The sequence below is a fragment of the Mus caroli genome, chromosome 4, assembly GCF_900094665.2.
Source record: "Mus caroli chromosome 4, CAROLI_EIJ_v1.1, whole genome shotgun sequence".
NCBI lineage: Eukaryota > Metazoa > Chordata > Mammalia > Rodentia > Muridae > Mus > Mus caroli.
Genome location: NC_034573.1, coordinates 40,718,804 through 40,736,838, shown reverse-complemented (window position 1 = coordinate 40,736,838; position 18,035 = coordinate 40,718,804). Strand labels below are relative to the sequence as shown.

The 18,035-nt window shown below is 50.4% G+C and overlaps 1 protein-coding gene across 1 annotated transcript in view; it reads left to right on the top strand.

Annotated features, from left to right (window-relative positions):
- Gabbr2 (gamma-aminobutyric acid type B receptor subunit 2) overlaps positions 1 to 18,035 on the top strand; it is a 328,989-nt gene that overhangs the window by 290,931 nt on the left and 20,023 nt on the right. Inside the window, exons 14-15 of the mRNA XM_021159700.2 lie at positions 14,663 to 14,773; positions 17,728 to 17,952. Of these exons, the coding sequence (XP_021015359.1) occupies positions 14,663 to 14,773; positions 17,728 to 17,952 (336 nt within the window). The remainder of the gene's footprint in view (positions 1 to 14,662; positions 14,774 to 17,727; positions 17,953 to 18,035) is intronic.

Here is an 18,035-nt window from a genome sequence, read left to right as displayed (position 1 = left end):
CTAGAGTCTAGCACTGAGTGAGGTGACAACCATCAAGAAATCTGGGGAGGGCAGAGAAGGCATGGAGCCCTAGCAGGGATCGGGTTGAGGGAATGCAGCATAAAGCTGGCTAGGGTCTAGGAGCATATCCCAGGAGACCTCCAGTGTATCCTAAAGACATCCAGGCTGCATTCTAAAAGCCAACCACCTCCCAAAGTGTTCAGCAACAATGTCAGACGTGGCGATGGTACCCCAGGCAGTACTGGCTGATAGGAAGGAGGAGAAAGACATGGTGAATGGCATAGAACTATCACAAGTCCCTAAGTAAAATAAAGTGAGGGTGCTTTCATGGTCTGAAGCTGAAGAAATACTAGGAGCCATCTCTGCCTTTTGCAAGAGTGTGTGTGTGTGTGTGTGTGTGTGTGTCTATGCTTTGCGTGTTGAGGAGTCTAGAAAGTTCTACAGTTTAAAGTTTTGAATTAGTCCATTAATTTTAACATTCTGTAGTAGGAAAACCTCTTAAACAGCATTTGTCAATCCTCCAGTCCTGGGAACAACTTGCCATCTGTTTACATTTGCATGTGCTGAGGCCTGTACTTTATATCACACACCTGAAGGGCAGAATCATTCTGTGAGTTCAGGGCGGCAAGCCTGAGGCCCCCTGTCTCAGAAAGCTACAAGTAGCCAGAGTTGGGGAGACTGGACCAAGGGAGAGGGGAGATTGGAAGTCTGCTGAGCTGTTCCAGTAAAACATAATGAGCTAAATCAAAGGTCCCAAATGTTCCACAGTTTTCCTTCTGTTTCACTTCAAGCTGTATTGGCTTAAAATTGGGAAATCAGCATTGCTGTAATAAATCACAACACAGGTTTTACTTGGCCGTAAAATCTGAATGTGATCTGCACAGTCTCCCGTCATGGAAGGAAGCACTTAGGCCGATAGAAGCTCGGGACATCATGGCTCCCTGCTTCTGCCAGCACCCCAAATTTCTGGCCTCTCAAGCCTTCCAACCCCAAGGCTGCCAGACCTTAGTGATGCTGAGAGCCTAAGCAAATGGCGTCACCACTCTGTGCCTCAGTTTCCCTAGGTAAAAAGAAGAAAAACTATAAATAACACAGATACATTCCTGTGCATGTCAGGACTCATTACAGTGGAATGGCTTCTACTGTTTTACATGGGGGCTTGGGTATCTGTGAATTTGAGTATCCCTAGGGGTCTTCAATAAGTCCTCTATGCATGCCATGGGATGCTGATGTGACCCTTTCAAAGACTGAGTGAGGTGGCTCTGCAAAGTGCTGAGCCCACGGCCAACGTCACCATGCTCCTGTATTGGCAAGGCTCTGCCAAGCCACAATAACAAAGAGCCACAGCACGTCCACAGATGACACTGCAAAGGCTGAGTCCAGCTGTGGGTGCAGGTGGCTGTCCTGAACAGTATCTTCCCGGAGGCAGTTCACCATCTGGACCACAAACAAAGCGGCATGGATCTCACAACAGCTCTCCATGCTTCAGCCAGGCGAGTCAGCAGACCCTTCCACCCGCAGCCCATTGGCCAGGCAAGACAGCTGATCCTTCCACCCACAGCCCATTGGCCAGGCTTAGTGATGTGACCCTCAATGGCTATAGGGGCTAAGATGTGGGTGTACAGCCGGAAAGTCAGGGTGCACCAGTCTGTGCTGCCTTCAGACCCCTGTGGTCAGTCTCCTTTGCCCCTCTAAGCCCAGCTTCCCCCATCTGTAAATTAGCACAGGTACTTCCTGTGCAACCACACTGGGTCACAGAGTCCCATAAGATCATATTTGTGAAGATGAAGCTAAAGTTACAGACTCACCTTCTCCCTGGGCCAAAACAGATTACTTTATCCGGGTTTTTTATAAGTCTAACCTCCCAATCTCCTTCCTCTTCATCTTCCCCTGCATCACTGTTCCTCCCTCCGGGTGGGACTCTTTCATCTTTTTGGCCTCAGATCATTAAGGTTGTTTATCAGTCATTCTTGACCTGCTTTTGAAACAGCAGGCTGAAAGATACATACTGCCTAAAAGGGAGACATGAAAAGGTCAGGAGGGGTAACAGGGACTCTTCTTTTAGTAGCAAGAAGCTTGGGTGCTGAGCTGAGTCACATCAAAGAGGGATGTGTATAGGCGTACATGTGCAAGTGCACGTGAGTATGCGTGCATGTGTGTGCACACATATGTGTGTGCTGAGGCTCTTCAATGCACATTGCTACATAACCAAGGCAAGCTCGGGGACAGCCCTAGGAGAGTTGACATCAGGCCAGACCCCAGGTCTCATGAATGTAGTGAGTAACGTAAGGGCAGCTGGATAGACAAAGAATTAGACACGGTCCTATGCAGGTGGAGTTGACATCCACCCTGAAAAGAACAAAGAGGAAGGATGAGCCCTCTGCCCCTGACCTCAGAGAGGCTGTCCTGAGCTGGAGGAGGGCCCCAAGGACAGAATGGAGGACAGTGGGGAAGTCACTGGATCTGAATTAAGCTCAGGGGAAGAGCATCTCTCCTGAAGTCCTGTCTGATCCTAAGTGAACTGGGACACCTTAGGAGGTAGTGAGCACCTCATTACTAGAGGTATGCAAAGGAAGGTTGGGGGAACCCTAGTGAAATCTCCTCAGAGGCACAGAGGCACCTTTTAGACCATTCCCTTAGCATATGTAGCACCTTTGTATGCTCTCTGCCAGTCAGGGAATGAGAGAGGTGCTTCATGTTCTAGCCCAGGACATCCCTGGTGAAGGAGGTGACAGCCCTGACAGGCCCAGAAGAATGAGCCCCAGTGTGCAGTGGGAAGGGAGGCACACACTCCGTGGCCTCTGGTCACCCTGGGATCCCCACTTCCACCCAGCGTGGCAGCAGCCACCGCAGAGATTTTTGGAACAGTCTTTGCAGCAGCGCACTTTTGGGGCTCCCACTGCGATGCCTCATGAAACGACAACAGGAAAAGCAAAAGCCTGCATTGTTCTCGCCCGTGTTACCATGGGGCGCGTGTGTCTCTCGGCCTTGTCATCTTTTGTCTTCTCATGTTCTTACCTGAATGCTCAGAACAACCCTCTAGCAGGTGATGCCAACATTTCTCCAAAGACAAGCGAACATGCAGTGGTCCTGGCTCGGCAGCTCTGGTTTAGTACAGCAGCCCGGAGCCCTGCAGGAATTGCAGGCTGCTTTTAGTCACACGCAAACCATCAACTTGAAGCAGAGCAGAGCCCAGGAGAAGGGACCCACTAGACTCAACCAGGCAGCAACCCTCCGTTATCCTTGGTGATCAGAGATGCCCAGAGTCCCAGGGAGAAGCATGAAGTGCAGGGAGGGGCTCAGGTGGCAGCTGTGTGACCTTGGCTAAATTCCTCTGGCTGTGGGTTCACTGCTTTCCTGTTCCGAGTAGGACAGAGGCTAATGGAATAGCCAGGATGTAGCAAAGCCACAAACTGAGACTCGTAAGATGCAGTGTACACACGACGGGAGTAGAGTGACCAGGCTGTGTCCCGGTCCCCTGGCACAGTGTCCTGACTGATAGCCTTTTCACACCCCAGTTCTGTCACTTCTCTGTTCACGCTACACTGGGCTGGAACTTGACAGCCAGAGCCGTCTGTGAGTAGCCAGGTCGGGCACTGAGTGGGAAGGTGGTGAGACTGTGTGGCAGGGCCCTGGCTGAGCTGTGTACCCCCATTGCCTCAAGGTCAAAGGCTGGGCAGGAGAGAGACCAGCCTTGCCAACTGTGAGGCTAGAAAGCCAGAACATACTACTAGGGACCCAGATGTCACCTAAAGTCAAAGGCAATTGTCCCCTCAGAGACCTTGTGACCTAAGAGGGTTAGCAGAAACAGGAGGTGACTATGGAAAAGAGGAGTGGTGTGAATACTCTTGACCCAGGGAGGTGGTGTGAATACTCTTGGCCCAGGGAGTGCCACTATTAAAAGGTGTGGCCCTGTTGGAGTGGGTGTGGCCTTGTTAGAGGAAGTGTGTCACTGTTGGGGTAGGCAATGAGACACTCCTCCTAGCCACGTGGGAAACAAACAGTCTTCCACTAGCAGCCTTCAGATCTAGATGTAGAACTCTCAGCTCCTCCAGTGCCATGCCTGCCTGGATGCTGCCATGTTCCTGCCTTGATGATAATGGACTGAACCTCTGAACCTGTAAGCCAGCCCCAATTAAATGTTGTCCTTTATAAGTGTTGTCTTAGTCATGGTGCCTCTTCACAGCAATGAAACCCCTAAGACAAGGGCTACCCTTGGCTGGCTTAGGATGGGTTCCCATTCTCCCCTGTGTCATAAGCATGGAGAATAACGTATTTCACAGTGCAATGCCATAGGTTATAGAGGCCGCTCTGGCTGCAGGTATGTGGACAATGCCATGCAGACAGCACTGTCCTGGGACAATTGGGACTTTCTCCTTACATACCACACCGCTGGGCGCCCCATGTTACAGCAATGATTTGGGGATCTAGTGTCCCTGGTACTAGTACCAGCTCTGTCCTTTGCCATGTGTCTGTGATCTGGAGCTTGCCACTTAGCCTCTCTGAGCCTCACAGTGTTCCTAGCATGGGGGTTGTACTGGAGCCAGGATGCCGGACTAATGAAGTGAGCTAGTCATGGAACAAACTTGGTACAGAATCTTTCCAACAGCGAAGTAGTCAGTCAGTGTGAGGACTGGCAGGAGGGAGGGCAAGAAGTGGGAGGACAAGAGAGAGCATGGACAGGTGTTTCTGATGCAGCAGCTCCTAAAGCAGAGACAGACAGGCATTCACCTCTGTAGGGAAGAAGGGCCTGGGGAAAGGTATGCATGCCACAGCGCCCAGAGGACGGAGGAAGAGTTCCACCCTGAGTGAGCTGAGCCAGAGGATGAGGCTGGATGGACAATGGGGACTGTCAGAGAAGGAGACATAGGGTTCAGACCTTTCCTTCTGTTTGGAATCCATTGGTATGGATGGAGGAGCAGGGAGGTGAAGGATAGTGAGAACTGACTCGTGCTAGAGGCCTCAGGAGCCCAGGCCAAGGAGGAGTTGCCAGGACCAGACCTCCACCCAGCCTTGTGTGTCGGCCGCCCCATGTAGTTGGTTGGTGAGGGACTAGGTAGGTAAGGAGGAACAGAAAGACTAGGGAGACACAAGGAGTCCAGGTCTCACTTGGTAGACAGTGACTGCGGCCACTCTTGGACTAGCAAATCCAGGAGCAATGGCAGGCTGAAGGGAGAGGGCAGTACACTCACACTGGCAAGTGCTGGGCTAGCGGGGCGCCCATAGGCTGGGGTGGAATGGGATGTAAGTGGAGTGGAGATCCCTGAGAGGGGCTGAGAAGGGGAAAGGGCAAGGTGAGCAGAGACTGAAGGTGGAAATCAAAAGCTCCCTGCACTGGGCCTCTTGGAGTTGCCCAGGGGCCACTAGGAGTGGTTCATAGCCTGGAGGGACATCAGGGCTAATGCTCATAGAACTGGGTGTGGAGTGTCAGGAGGCAAAAATCACACTGGCTCTGCCCCTGGAGCTCAGAGAGGGAAGAGAAGGTCAGAGAAACCAGAAAGGGGGAATTTTAGACCCGTACTGGATTTGCCTATGAGTGGGCCAGTGCCATGATGAGGTCACATTCTGTCAGTGCCGAGTACAAGACAAATGATGGAGCCTTGACTCTCCACCTGGGCTTTAATGGTGTCAGTCACCTCAACTAGTGCTGTGCTGTGTCAGGGTCTGAGGAACCCATATTTCTCCTCATCTCTGCTGTCTGTCTCTGTCTCACAGAAGGCAAGTGCTTCTGAGAGTAGACTCCCATCCTGAGGATCCCTTAATGCCCCATGCTGCTGACCATGCTGCTAACCGTGAGGCCAGACTGCAGCAGTGGGGCAGGTGTCTGCTGCCTCTGGGAGCTGCCATCTTGGAACCCCCAATGTTGTCATTTATAGGGCTTTGGAGGAAAGGGACTTGCTCTCCCCAGGTCATCAGGGACACTTTCCATTCAGTACTGTCACTTTCTGGGTGACCATGTGGATAATTACATTTTCCATGTCAGCAGAGACCCCCTACAAAGGTTTGCCTGCAACCCCAAGGCCAAGTCTTAGGAATCCCAAGTCTGCTAGATGTCTACCCTTCTCCCTGTTGGCTTCTGGGCCAGTTTCTGCTCACAGTCCCAGCATCCCTAACATCCCCTGGCACTCCTTGGATATAGGTATGCATGTCCACAGAAGGTGGTGCTCCTGAAGGGACTTAGTCTCCACATCTCCACGTGCATATGGAGACATGTGTGTGTGCGCACACACACACACACACACGCATGCACACATGTGCACACATGCACACACGTGCACACATGTACACATGCACGCACATGTGCACACACATACATGCACACACACGTGCACACACATGCTCATGCACACACACATACACATGTACACACACAGAGGCATGCATGCACATACAGAGATGCAAAGGCTCCTCTGGGCATCCTCTTGACTCTGAGACATGAGTAGAGACATCAGTCCCCATGAAGGCTGCACTTGAGAGGCAAGCAACACACATGGCTGCTGCCCTAAACCAAGGCTGCCCCATGCCTCAGCCCAAGGCCCCTTCGGTCCCATGCCACACCCCCTGCTTGTCCATGCCGTCCCTTGCCACTTCCTGGACACAGCCCAGTGGTGTATCCTCTGCCTTTGCCTAGGCTGGACATAGGACGTAGGCCAGAGACATCCATCCAGCACACAGGACCAAGGCCAGAAGATTGTGCCAGTACTTGCCTTGAGTCCTTATCTGGGTCTCAGTTTCTCTGATATGAAAATAACTAAATTTGCAGAAGCTTCTTGGTGTTTGCAGACTGAGTTGGAGGGGGTGTCAGTCATGAGATGACAGGACATCGTGATACTTAGTGCCTAGAGCGCAGGGTGCTCTGCAAAGCACAGACATCCCCTCACTGTAAAGCGCTGCACTCCGTACCCACAAAGGAAAAGTGACCAGAAGTACCCTCAAGAGCCCCTGGGGCTAACAGCGCACTTCCCTGTCCGATCTGCGATTCTGGGGGGAAAGAAACGTGCACTCAAAACTTTCAACAAAGAATTCTTACCTGAAGTGAAAGCTCTGGCCTTGCTGTGTCCAAGATGTGGGGCTGCTGGGATAAACAGCCCAGCCCCCAGGCTTCTGGAAGGTTTCTTCTGGCTCCAGAACTCTGAAACCCTCTGAAGTCAAAGATAATAATGGCTGACACCTCAGGAGCTTTCTCAGCTTCTGCAGGCAGTAAACAATTAGCTACCTCCCTTCATCCCTCCCTTCATTGCCTTGCTAGCCCTGGGAGCCTTCAGGTGAGGAAGTTGCAGCTCAGAGGGGCTTCGAACTCTGTTCAAAGTCACCTAGCTGCTGAGAGATGGACTCCATGCTCCACCTAGCTGCTGAGAGATGGGTTCCATGCTCTCTCTACTGAAGGGGTCCTCCATCTTCCCCCCAAAAGTCAGCATTGATTCACCTGATCCCAAGGGGAAAAAGGTATCTCACAGACACCGAAATACATTCCCCAAAATTTATGTGTCCACCACCAACACACACACACACTCATAGCATGAAGAAAACTTATCAATTTTCCAATGTGTTTTTTAATTGACTTTGGCATTTAGGATATGAGGCAAGAATGGAACACAAAGGAAATTCTTCAAGGCAGCTGCAGACAGCTGGATGGAAGGGTCCCAGGGGCAAGCCACCCACTGGAGCAACAAGATGGAGTGCCCAGGGGGACTAATGGTGCATGGCACACATCAGGCTCCCTCCTCACTATCTCCTTTCTCCCAAATCCTAACCCAGGCCTCCCCACCCAGCCCCTCTACCAGGATACACAGAAGTCTTGGGTGGCAAGTCCATTCCAGTGTCAGAGCTGCATCACAGCTCCTCTGTGCCTAGTCTTTATTCTCCCTGTCACAGGTGTGCAGGTGACAAAGGGAGGCCTCGTTTGTTGTTGTTGTCTCTAAGATTTTATTGTTTCATTACACGTATGTGCATCAATGTGCTGCAAGTTTCTTTCCTCCCAGAATTGCAGATCGGACAGGGAACTATGCTGTCAGCCCCAGGGGCTCTTGAGGGTACTTCTAGTGCAAGTGCCAGCAGAGGCCAGAAGAGGGCACCCAATTCCTGGAAACTAGAATCTTGGATGGTTGAGAGCTGCCATGTGGGTGCTAGGAATCGAACTTCGGTCCTCCTCCTCCAGAGCCATGTCAGGTCATCCCTCTCCCTCATCCCTGGTGATGGGATCTTCTCTGGGAGTGCTCACTACCTCTGCTACTCATAGCAATGATGTGTGACTTGTCCAACATTAGTGTATTGACCAGGACTCATGTCTCAAGGATGCTGGCATCAGAGTGGTCTTGGACATCCAGTGTCTTAGTGTCTAGTGTCTAGACATAGCAGGCACCTGGGAAATACAGAAAGCGACTTTGAAGGAATAAATGGTGGACAAAGATAACTGTCCTCCTGTGACCCGGCTCATATTCACTACACATAAACTGACCAGCAAGGGGGAGGGAGGCGCTGGGAGAGAGCAAGAGTGAAGGCATGAATTTCTTCTCCAGCACCCAGGTAAGAAGCCAGGCCTGGGCATCATATGCCTGTAATCTCAGAGCTGGAGAGGTGGGGACAGACGGATTCCTGAGGCTCTCTGGCCAACCCGTTTAGCCTAATTGACAAGTCCCAGATGCCTGTGAAAGATGAAAGACCCCGTCTCAGGAAAACAAAGTGGATGGGTCCCGAGGAATAACACCTACACACACACACACACACACACACACACACACACACACACACACACACACCAATAAGGGGCTCACTTTGTAGCTGTGGTGCTGAAGCCTGGAAAAGGGCTTGCCCAACTTCTTCCAATAAGACTGTACCAAGATTGAGTCTTTGTCTTTTCAGACCTGCGTTGGTAGACCCAGGTCCCCACCTGCTGCCCATATTTGCTGCCTAACCATGCAGGCTGTGTCCAGAGGCCACTGACCTACATTGTCAGGAGCTGCATCCTGCAGAGGGATCCTGGCCAGCTGCTCTCCTTCCCATGCACAGATGCAGTAGGCTTTCCCGGGCAGCTTGTGCAAACCTCCCGCTGAGCAGTGCTGGACCAGGAGCCAACATGTCTACCCTCTGGCCATCCCAAGCAGGTGTCCACCTCTCTGCTGGGCACAGGGCCCTATCAGGAAGGCAAGCATTTCCTTGGCTTGTGTTCAGCCTGCAGCATCAAAAACTCAGCCTTCACAGAGTTCCAGGGCTTCTAAAGGGCTCGACTAAACGCTCAACGGTGAAGCTATTCCCTTCTGGAGCGCAAACAGACTCCTACCTACTGTCTCCTTAGAATTCAGGGTGATGCTTAGGAGAAGCAGGCAGTGTGGGGTTTGGGTTGGAAGGGCAAGCGGTGAGGATGGGAGAAACGCCAGACAGGTCTGGGTTTAATCTCACCCCTCTGCCTTAGTAGTGGCGAGCAGGCTAGTTACTTAGATGAGTTAACGGTTCTGTGCCTCTGCATCTTCATTTGTAAAGTGAGCATAAGGTCTCAGTGCATTCTGACATTGGCGACCAGCAGGAGGTGAGGCTTATGCTTGCCTTATCCTCACTGAGATTATCCATTGCTTATCCCTTGCCTACCCATTACCATGACATGGGAGGAGGCTCGTGCATCGCCCTGGGAGGCCACCTCTCATGTGAGCCTCCCGGCCCTGGGTGGGAGACCTGTGAGAACAGAACCCTCTTCTGCCCTGCTTAGAGTGACATCCCTATGCCCTCAGAAGGACCTGGGAAATGAGGATGCTTTAGTAGTCATGGATGGATGGATGGATGCATGGATGGGTGAATGAATGAATGAATGAATGAATGAATGAATGAATGAATGGACAAATACTTGACAAACTGCCAGGTGAGAAAAGAAAAGAAGAAACTAAGGAGAATCGAGCAGGCTACAAGTCTTTACAACCCATCATCCAGAGCAAGAACAGCTCTGTTGAGCCAGAGGAAATACAGTCCTGGGAACAGAGGGAGGCCTGAAGCCAGGCACCGGCTGTATGGACAGCCCACAGCAAGGGAGCCCAGGGTAGTGTCCCCTCCCCGCCTCCCCCAGCACCCCTTCATAGCTGCCCTGGAAGCTGAGGATTGGGTCTACCGCAATGCTTGGATACCTGGCCTCGGTGGCCTCTGTCAGGGAGAGTAAGTGGGTCCTTTTCTTAGTCAATGACAGCTTCGCCTTTGCAGCCTCACTGGACAGGTGAGACTCTGTGTTCCCAGCAGCGGGTATGGAAGGGTCACCCACAGCATGCCGAACAGTGCTTTGGTGACCTCTAGTGGCGCTTTGATGCATGACAGTGATAACTCAAAAGCACTTAGGTGGCGCCTCTTCCACAGGAGTGACTTCACAGTCTACTGTGAACCCAAGTCCCATAAAGGATCTGGGTGACTCTACAGTGACTTACTTAGCTCGCACTGAGATTCAGTACCAGTGTCCCTTTACTATAGTCAAAGACTTCCCACCATCCCCCAGCCCAACCTGGGCCGCTGTGACCCATAGCATGGAGTTGGGGCCACAAGTGAGGGATGTAAAAAGCCAAGCTGGAAGAGTTATTACCAAGTAAGCACCTGTAACGTAGGGAGGTCAGAAAAAATCAGACCCCTGGCCCTGTCTGCCCTGCGGTGGTCTAGGCTGGGGTCAGGCTGGTAGGGAACAGATGGCTGGATGTGAGAGCTGGGATTTAAAGAAAGCATGGGAAAGAATACAAATGTGAAAGAGGCTGGGGCGAAAGACGGCTGGGCTGGAATGTAGACAGTAGAGGCAGAGCACAGCAGACCCATGAGCATCTGATAGGACAAGGACCACACGACTTCGCAGAGGAAGGCAGATATTTGGAGAGTCAAAGGTATGTAGAGCAGGAGACAGCAGTCCACTCCACACATCGAGAGTGTCAGGCTCAACCCTGGATCCGGGGACACTCGAGGCTGCACCAGGGTCAGGTGGAAGAAAGTGCAGGTGGTGTCCTTCATGGACTGCCCCTCGAGACTCAGAGAGACAGCTCAGAGTTATTCTGGGCAGCCCAAGAGGAAAGATGAAATCCGCAGGATAAGTAAAGTCCAGGGAGAAGGTTTGGTTCAGTAAAAATGAACATGCAGCAGTCTCCCCAAGTGTCAAGGGCTTCCTGCCACAGTATGTAGAGCCAGGCAGGCACTGCCAGCCTGCACCAATCATGTTCTCCATACACTGAACAGTGGCATGCGACAGGACACCCACCCCCTCCGCAGCTGAACCCACCTCACATGGCTACCTCTATCTAGAACAGCAGACACAATCATTAATACATCTGCAGCTCACATGACGGGGGCGGGGGGGCTCTGCTCCTGCATTCTGATGTCTGTGAGGTTGTCGGACACGGAATCTGACACCAAGTCACGGCTGACCTTGGGACCAAGTCCATTCTGTCTCCTTAATTAAACACTGGGAGGATATCAGAAAACCCCATTAACCACGATGAGTGCATCCCAGCCAGTTAGGGTGTCGTAAAGGGTCATCTCCGGCATTCTGGAGGTCACCTCAGGAACCTCCTGTCCCTTCTAACACTGTCCGTATTCACATATGAACTCAAGGAAGCTAAGCTAATGTCTTTCTGTGGCTTGGCACAGCTAAAGGGGCATAGAGCCCGAGAGCACGCAGCTGAACAATGGGAAGATTAGAAGGCCTGAGCCCACAGACCCCAACAGACTCAGCCTCTCTGGCTTCCATACCGGAACACCATCTTTTCTCACCCATGGGAACCCAGGAAGTGCCTGCCTCCATGGCCAGGCCTAGAGACCAGCCAGGTGCAGGAAGGTTTCTAGGCTCTCTTGTCTGGAGCCTGCCTTCCGTGGGCCCCATCAAAGTGCCCCCTCTGCCAATGATTGACCCTGGGTATGACCACCCCTTGCTGTCAGGCACCCCAGAAGAGCACAGCATCCTAAACACCTTTCTTTGACGACATGCTTGCTCTCGGAAGTTCCACTGGACTGGCAAACATGATTTGCTAAGAAACCATCCATTTTAATTAGCAAATGTGTTGTCGGTATCTATCTGTGAATGGATTCTGACGCCGTATTGTGAGACCAGGCAAGTAAGTAAATATGGTGACTCTGTTGGAAATCAGAGGTCTCAGGTGCAAAAAAGAATCGAAATTAGGGAATGGGAGAGGCAGGGCAAGATCTCTGCGGTATGGCTTCATCTGTAAAATAGACGAACAGATACAGAGCAGATGATAGAGGGGAGGGATAAATAGGTATTAGGTGACCAATGATAGAGAGACAGCTAATAAGTATACACAGATGATAGATCGATGGCTAATAAAGGGTTCATAGATGATAGATGAATAATTGATAAGAGGTAAACAGACAAATAATTGATAGATGCTTAGATAATAAAGATAGATGATAAATAGATGCTAGCTAGGTGACAAATGGATAATAAATGATATTTAAGAGATAAAGACTTGATAGATGGTAGGTATACATACATACATGCATATATACATACATACATACATACATACATACATATACATACATGCATATACATACATACATGCATACATACATATATACATACATACATTCATGCATGCATATACATACATATATACATACATGCATGCATACATACATACATACATACATACATAGGGCTAAAACCAATGATACCCTAAGACAGTGAGTCCACAAACTTTTCAAATGTTCATTTCCAAGCACCATTATCCATTGAAAAGAAAAATAACCAAATTCCAATTCTGGGCCAAGAAAAATGCCAGGGGAACTGAGACCATTCTGTGCCAAGAAGCAAGTGTTCAAAAAATAAAATGACAGGAACACGTGGGAGAAAACGTCAGGGGCAACAGGAAGGCGTTTTCCACTGGCCAAGTCTGTGAAACTTGAGTCAAAATGCATAATGACAGCAATGGGTTGTAGGACACTGGGTTTAGAAGAACCCATGAAACCATAAATAACAGGGAAGCAAGAATGTGCTGTTTTGCAGCAAAATAGGATGTGTCCAAATAGGATGACAGTTAACAAATCCTGGGTTTGCAGTTCCCAGAGTCACTAGACCTGAGCTAATGTCTGCAGGAAACAGCGTCCTGGCAGAGCCTCACAGTGGACCCCAAGGATGACTCCCTAGTCACAGAGGGGAAATGGCACCTTTCAAGTGGTCTGACCATCACAGCCATGTGGGCCCAGTGAAACATCACCAGTCATTGGACAGAGTGTTGTCTTATGTCCTGAGGTATAGCACAGGGGACCTGAGGACATCTTAGGCAGGATTCCTGCCCAGCATGCATAACCCTGAAGTCGGCTGTGCCAACGGTCAACCAATCCACACGGGACACTCTGCACGTTAACTGCACTGAATTCCTCAGGAATGCTGAGAGAAAGACCAAAGTGGGTTAGGATGCTGTTTGAGACTAAAGCAAGCCAGGAAGACTAAATAAATAGATGAATAAATAAATAAATAAATAAATAAATAAATAAATAAATAAATAAATAAAAATAAAAGAGCAGAGCATGGTTCTGAGGTGAGTCCTGCTTTGAAAAACAAAAAAACAAAAAAACACAAAATGCCTTACAGGACCCTTCACAGTTATGTGAAGATGTGTGATAGAAAAGAGACAGCGTCACTGTTCCAGTTGGTAAGGGGTAGAGAATTAGGTGTCTGTAGTTTGTCTTCAAGCGGTTGGAAGAGATTAGTGCCCAGGATCACTTGATTTAGTCCCTTGCATATCCTTGGGAAGAATATTAGAATCACAGATCTCTGACCTGCCTTCGGATTGGCTGCCTGGAGTCAGGTACCCACCTCTTGTCCAATCATCTTTGGCCCAGACTGTGTCATGTGATATAGAGCATGGCTGCCACCCCAGCTTCCTCAATGATTTTCTTCCTAGAAGGGCTTGTGGTGGCCCCTATGTATGTCTGGGCCAACATATTCTGTAACTCCAACTGCCAAAGCTCACTCCAAAGACTCCTCAAGACCTCCCTGCCCAACTTACAGCCGTTGTCTGTCTTGCTCCTTCAACAAGCCTCACAGGCCCCTCCTATAGGATGACTTATTACTGGAATTGACTTACTATAATACTTTTATTAATTCTTTGAGAATTTCTTGCAATGTATTTTGATCATATTCCATACATAGACACACGTCACCCTAACTCCTCCCAGATCTACCACTAACCTCCTACTCTCCCCTACTTTTGTACCCCTCCCCATTTTAATAACCAAAAAATGCAGTTTGTGCTGTCTATACATTCCTAGATGACAGGAGTCAGCCGCTAGAGCACAGCCCACCTACCAGGGGCCACACCCTTAAAGAGAACTGACTCTCCCTCTCCAGAAGCCATCAGTGGTCCCCAGCAACTCAGTGAAAACACTACACTTCAGGAATTTCCCAGGCTAATCTCATCTGTATCGTTCCAGTTCTAATCTCTGTGCTGCTGAAGCCAACAATTATTAAGAATCAGAGCCTGGGGCTGACGAGATGGCTCAGTGGTTAAGAGCACTCTGTAACACAGTTGGTGCTAAGCTGTCACCTTTGTCTCACCATGGGATTGCAAAGGTCTCCTGATGTATCACTGGTTGTGGAGTATGTGAGAAAAGGAGGCCTTTGGCTGGGGACTCTGCTGCTGGAAGGTGGCCAATCTATCCCTGGGGTTTTTGTTTTCTCTCTATGCAGCCGGACCCAGCAGGACGGGACATCTCCATCCGCCCACTGCTGGAACACTGCGAAAACACCCACATGACCATCTGGCTCGGCATTGTCTACGCCTACAAGGGGCTCCTCATGGTAGGTACCGAGCTGGAGTTAGAGTATGGGGGGTTGCTTCTTTTCCAGGCCTGTCTCTCCTAGGGGCCTTCACAACATGAAAAGAAGCAAAGCAAATAAACAGAGCATGCCCCATGTGACTAAGCCTTTAGTCTGTGTTGGGCCTGGTCTCAGGCCCCACCACAGTCCAAGGAGATGAGCATAAATGATATCCCAGTTCCCCTCCTGATGCATGGCTGTGTTTCTTCTGCAGGCTCTAAGGGAGAGTCCTTCCCAGACCCCTCCAGTGAAGGTGGCTCCAGGCAGTCCTTGTCTCAAAAATTGTCTAAGTCCTTTCTTCTCTCCAAATCCTTGAAATTGGGTTTGGGGACCAATTAGATGATCTGACAAAATTCCATTCACAGATCCCTAATTATATCTCCAAAGACTCTCTACCCCAACCCCAACCCCAACCCCAACCCCATGCCCCACTACCAGCACGGCCACATTCACCCCTTCCAGAGATATGGGTGTGAATATACCCAGGACGGCCACTACAGATTGCAGATAGGTTGTGTTGCCGGAAATTTCTTCCTTGTCTCAACCCAGTGCTCAGGAGTCCTCATTCCACTCCTTGAAGGTCAAAGAACATAGGACTCTGCTTCCTCTTGACACTCCAGAGATCTGCGGTTATCCCCAGGTCCCCAGACATGCCCGCACTGCATACCTCTCCTGCTGATTTGGTACATCCCGGTCAGAGATAGAGTCTCAGGCTCCCATCTAGCCCTGTCACTCACCACCATAAGCCCCAGGCAGGTCCCTGCATCTGGTTTATTCTCTATATCCTCCCCTGAGAGGTGACACAGCCTCTGGGGACTCAAGGAGCATGCGTGAAGGACCCACACAGTATAGGCTCCCAACAGACAATGGCTACCTTCCTGTGTGTCAGCTTCCACAGCTGCTATTTCCTAGTAAAGGGATTTTTAAAAGAATCTGTCGAGCTGGAGAGATGGCTCAGAGGCTAAGAGTACTGACTGTTCTTCCAGAGGTCATGAGTTCAAATCCCAGCAACCACATGGTGGCTTACAACCATCTGTAATGAGATCTGATGCCCTCTTCTGGTGTTTCTGAAGACAGCTACAGTGTATTTATCATATATATATATACATATATATATATATGAATCTGTCAACAGGGTGTTGAAACATAAGCCTGCAATTCCAGGATTACTGAGGTACCACCTGTGAGGTACCCCCTGTGCCCCAGCAACCTGGATTCAGCTACCCACCTTCCATAAACCAAGCCAAATCAATATGAAAAGCAGAAAAGGGGAAGCTTCAATGTGGCCACATTGGGAAGAGGGACAAAGAAATCCAGTGACGCCCCCCCCCCAAGTCCATCTCTAGGGTCTGGAAGCAACACTGATATTTCAGACATTACACATGCCCAAAGAGTCTTGGTCAAGGTATGGTCCTGCCCACCCTCAGCCCGTCATTGCCTCTCCTGTGAGCTGTCCGATAAGTTATAGATCTCTTTTCAATATCTATATTCCTCTTTGGCTGGCCTGGGCCTTCTCTCCTTTCCACATGAGATTCCTCGTCAATAGTCTGGCAGTCAAAGTGATGCTCCCCAGCATCTCTCTAGAACACCTCCTCCCTTGCCTGGATGGCTAAACTAGCACCCGGGAGACTGAGGCAGTAGGACAGAGAGTTCAAAACCAGCCTGGGCTATGGAACAGAAGCCAGTCTCAAAATAAATAAGTAAGTCAATAAATCAGGCTATAAAGGACACACTTGAGAGAAAAGGATGGAGATAGGAAGAGGAAACCAGCATCGAGTGTGAGGTACCATCTATCAGAGACGTTCACTCTGGGACTCGGACATCTGTCCCCCCACGCAACCTCATCCAAACAGAGCAAGTATTACCCCATCTCCAGACACTGCAAATGAGGCCTGAGAAGTGCAGAGACCTGTTTGGAGTCTCATGGTCAGTGACTCGTAGAGATCCTTCCATATCCTCTGGCTTATCTAGCCTGCTTCTGCCCCATGTTACCAACATTAAGTCACCCTCAGAAAGCAGGTTACCAGGACAATGGCAGGCAATAGTTACTGGGTGAAACAAACTGAAGAGGTATTAATGAAAAGGCCCCAAGACCCTACACCTGTAGGAAGCTCAAATCTCCTTTCTGCCTCCCTCACTACCTCCCAGGGGTGCAGATGTGGACTACCCCTGTGGCGAAGCCTCCCTCAGAGCACTGTGAGAGATAAGGTCTCCCTTAGGCCTCTCTCCTATCTATTTCTTTCCTGTCTACATCTGCAGGGAGATATTAGGAAACACACGGGAGGAAGCCCAAAATAATGGTGATTAAAGACATGGGCAGTTTCTCTCCCAGCAAACCCGCTCCAGAGGCCAGTCATCTGGAGCTGAGGGCTCTCACGGTCTTTTGTCTCCCACATCCATGCCACACATCACAATCTGCTCCACCTGTTAGGAAGGAAGTGGTGCAACCCCTTCCCCTGTAAGGGCAGAGCCCAGAACGTGTGCACCACACTCCCTCTTACAGGACATTGTCCGGAGCCCATCCACATGCCAACTTCACTTCCAAGAGGATAGGAAACACATCTGTGTTCTGGATGGCTTTGCACAGGAGGGATGAGAGAAGTTGAGCGACAGGGCACTCCTGCCATTCCGTACCATGTGGGGCTGCCATCTTTCCTCTCTGTATACCTCAGTGTTCTCCAGTGAGAGAAAACATTCAAGATCCTATGTGAAGTTCCCTTCACCTATGGCCTCTTTAGGTCTCAATAGAGAACCAGTTGTGAGGGTGAAGGAGAACTGGGGGCTGACACACCCACAATCTATACTCCCCTGTGAAGCAACTTGGAGCCACACATGGAAGTCGTTGGTGGGATCCAGACGTTCCTGCAGCTTACCCAGCAGTGAAGACCGGGCTCCTCCCAGTAATGACTGACTCTCCTTTCTGTTCACCATTTCAGTTGTTCGGTTGTTTCTTAGCGTGGGAAACCCGCAACGTGAGCATCCCTGCCCTCAACGACAGCAAGTACATTGGGATGAGTGTGTACAACGTGGGGATCATGTGCATCATCGGGGCCGCCGTCTCCTTCCTGACACGTGACCAGCCCAACGTGCAGTTCTGCATCGTGGCCCTGGTCATCATCTTCTGTAGCACCATCACTCTCTGCCTGGTGTTTGTGCCAAAGGTACCAGCCTCTGCCTCTGCCCCTGCCCCTGCCCCTGCCCCTGCCCCTGCCCCTGCCCCTGCCCCTGCCCCTGCCCCTGCCCC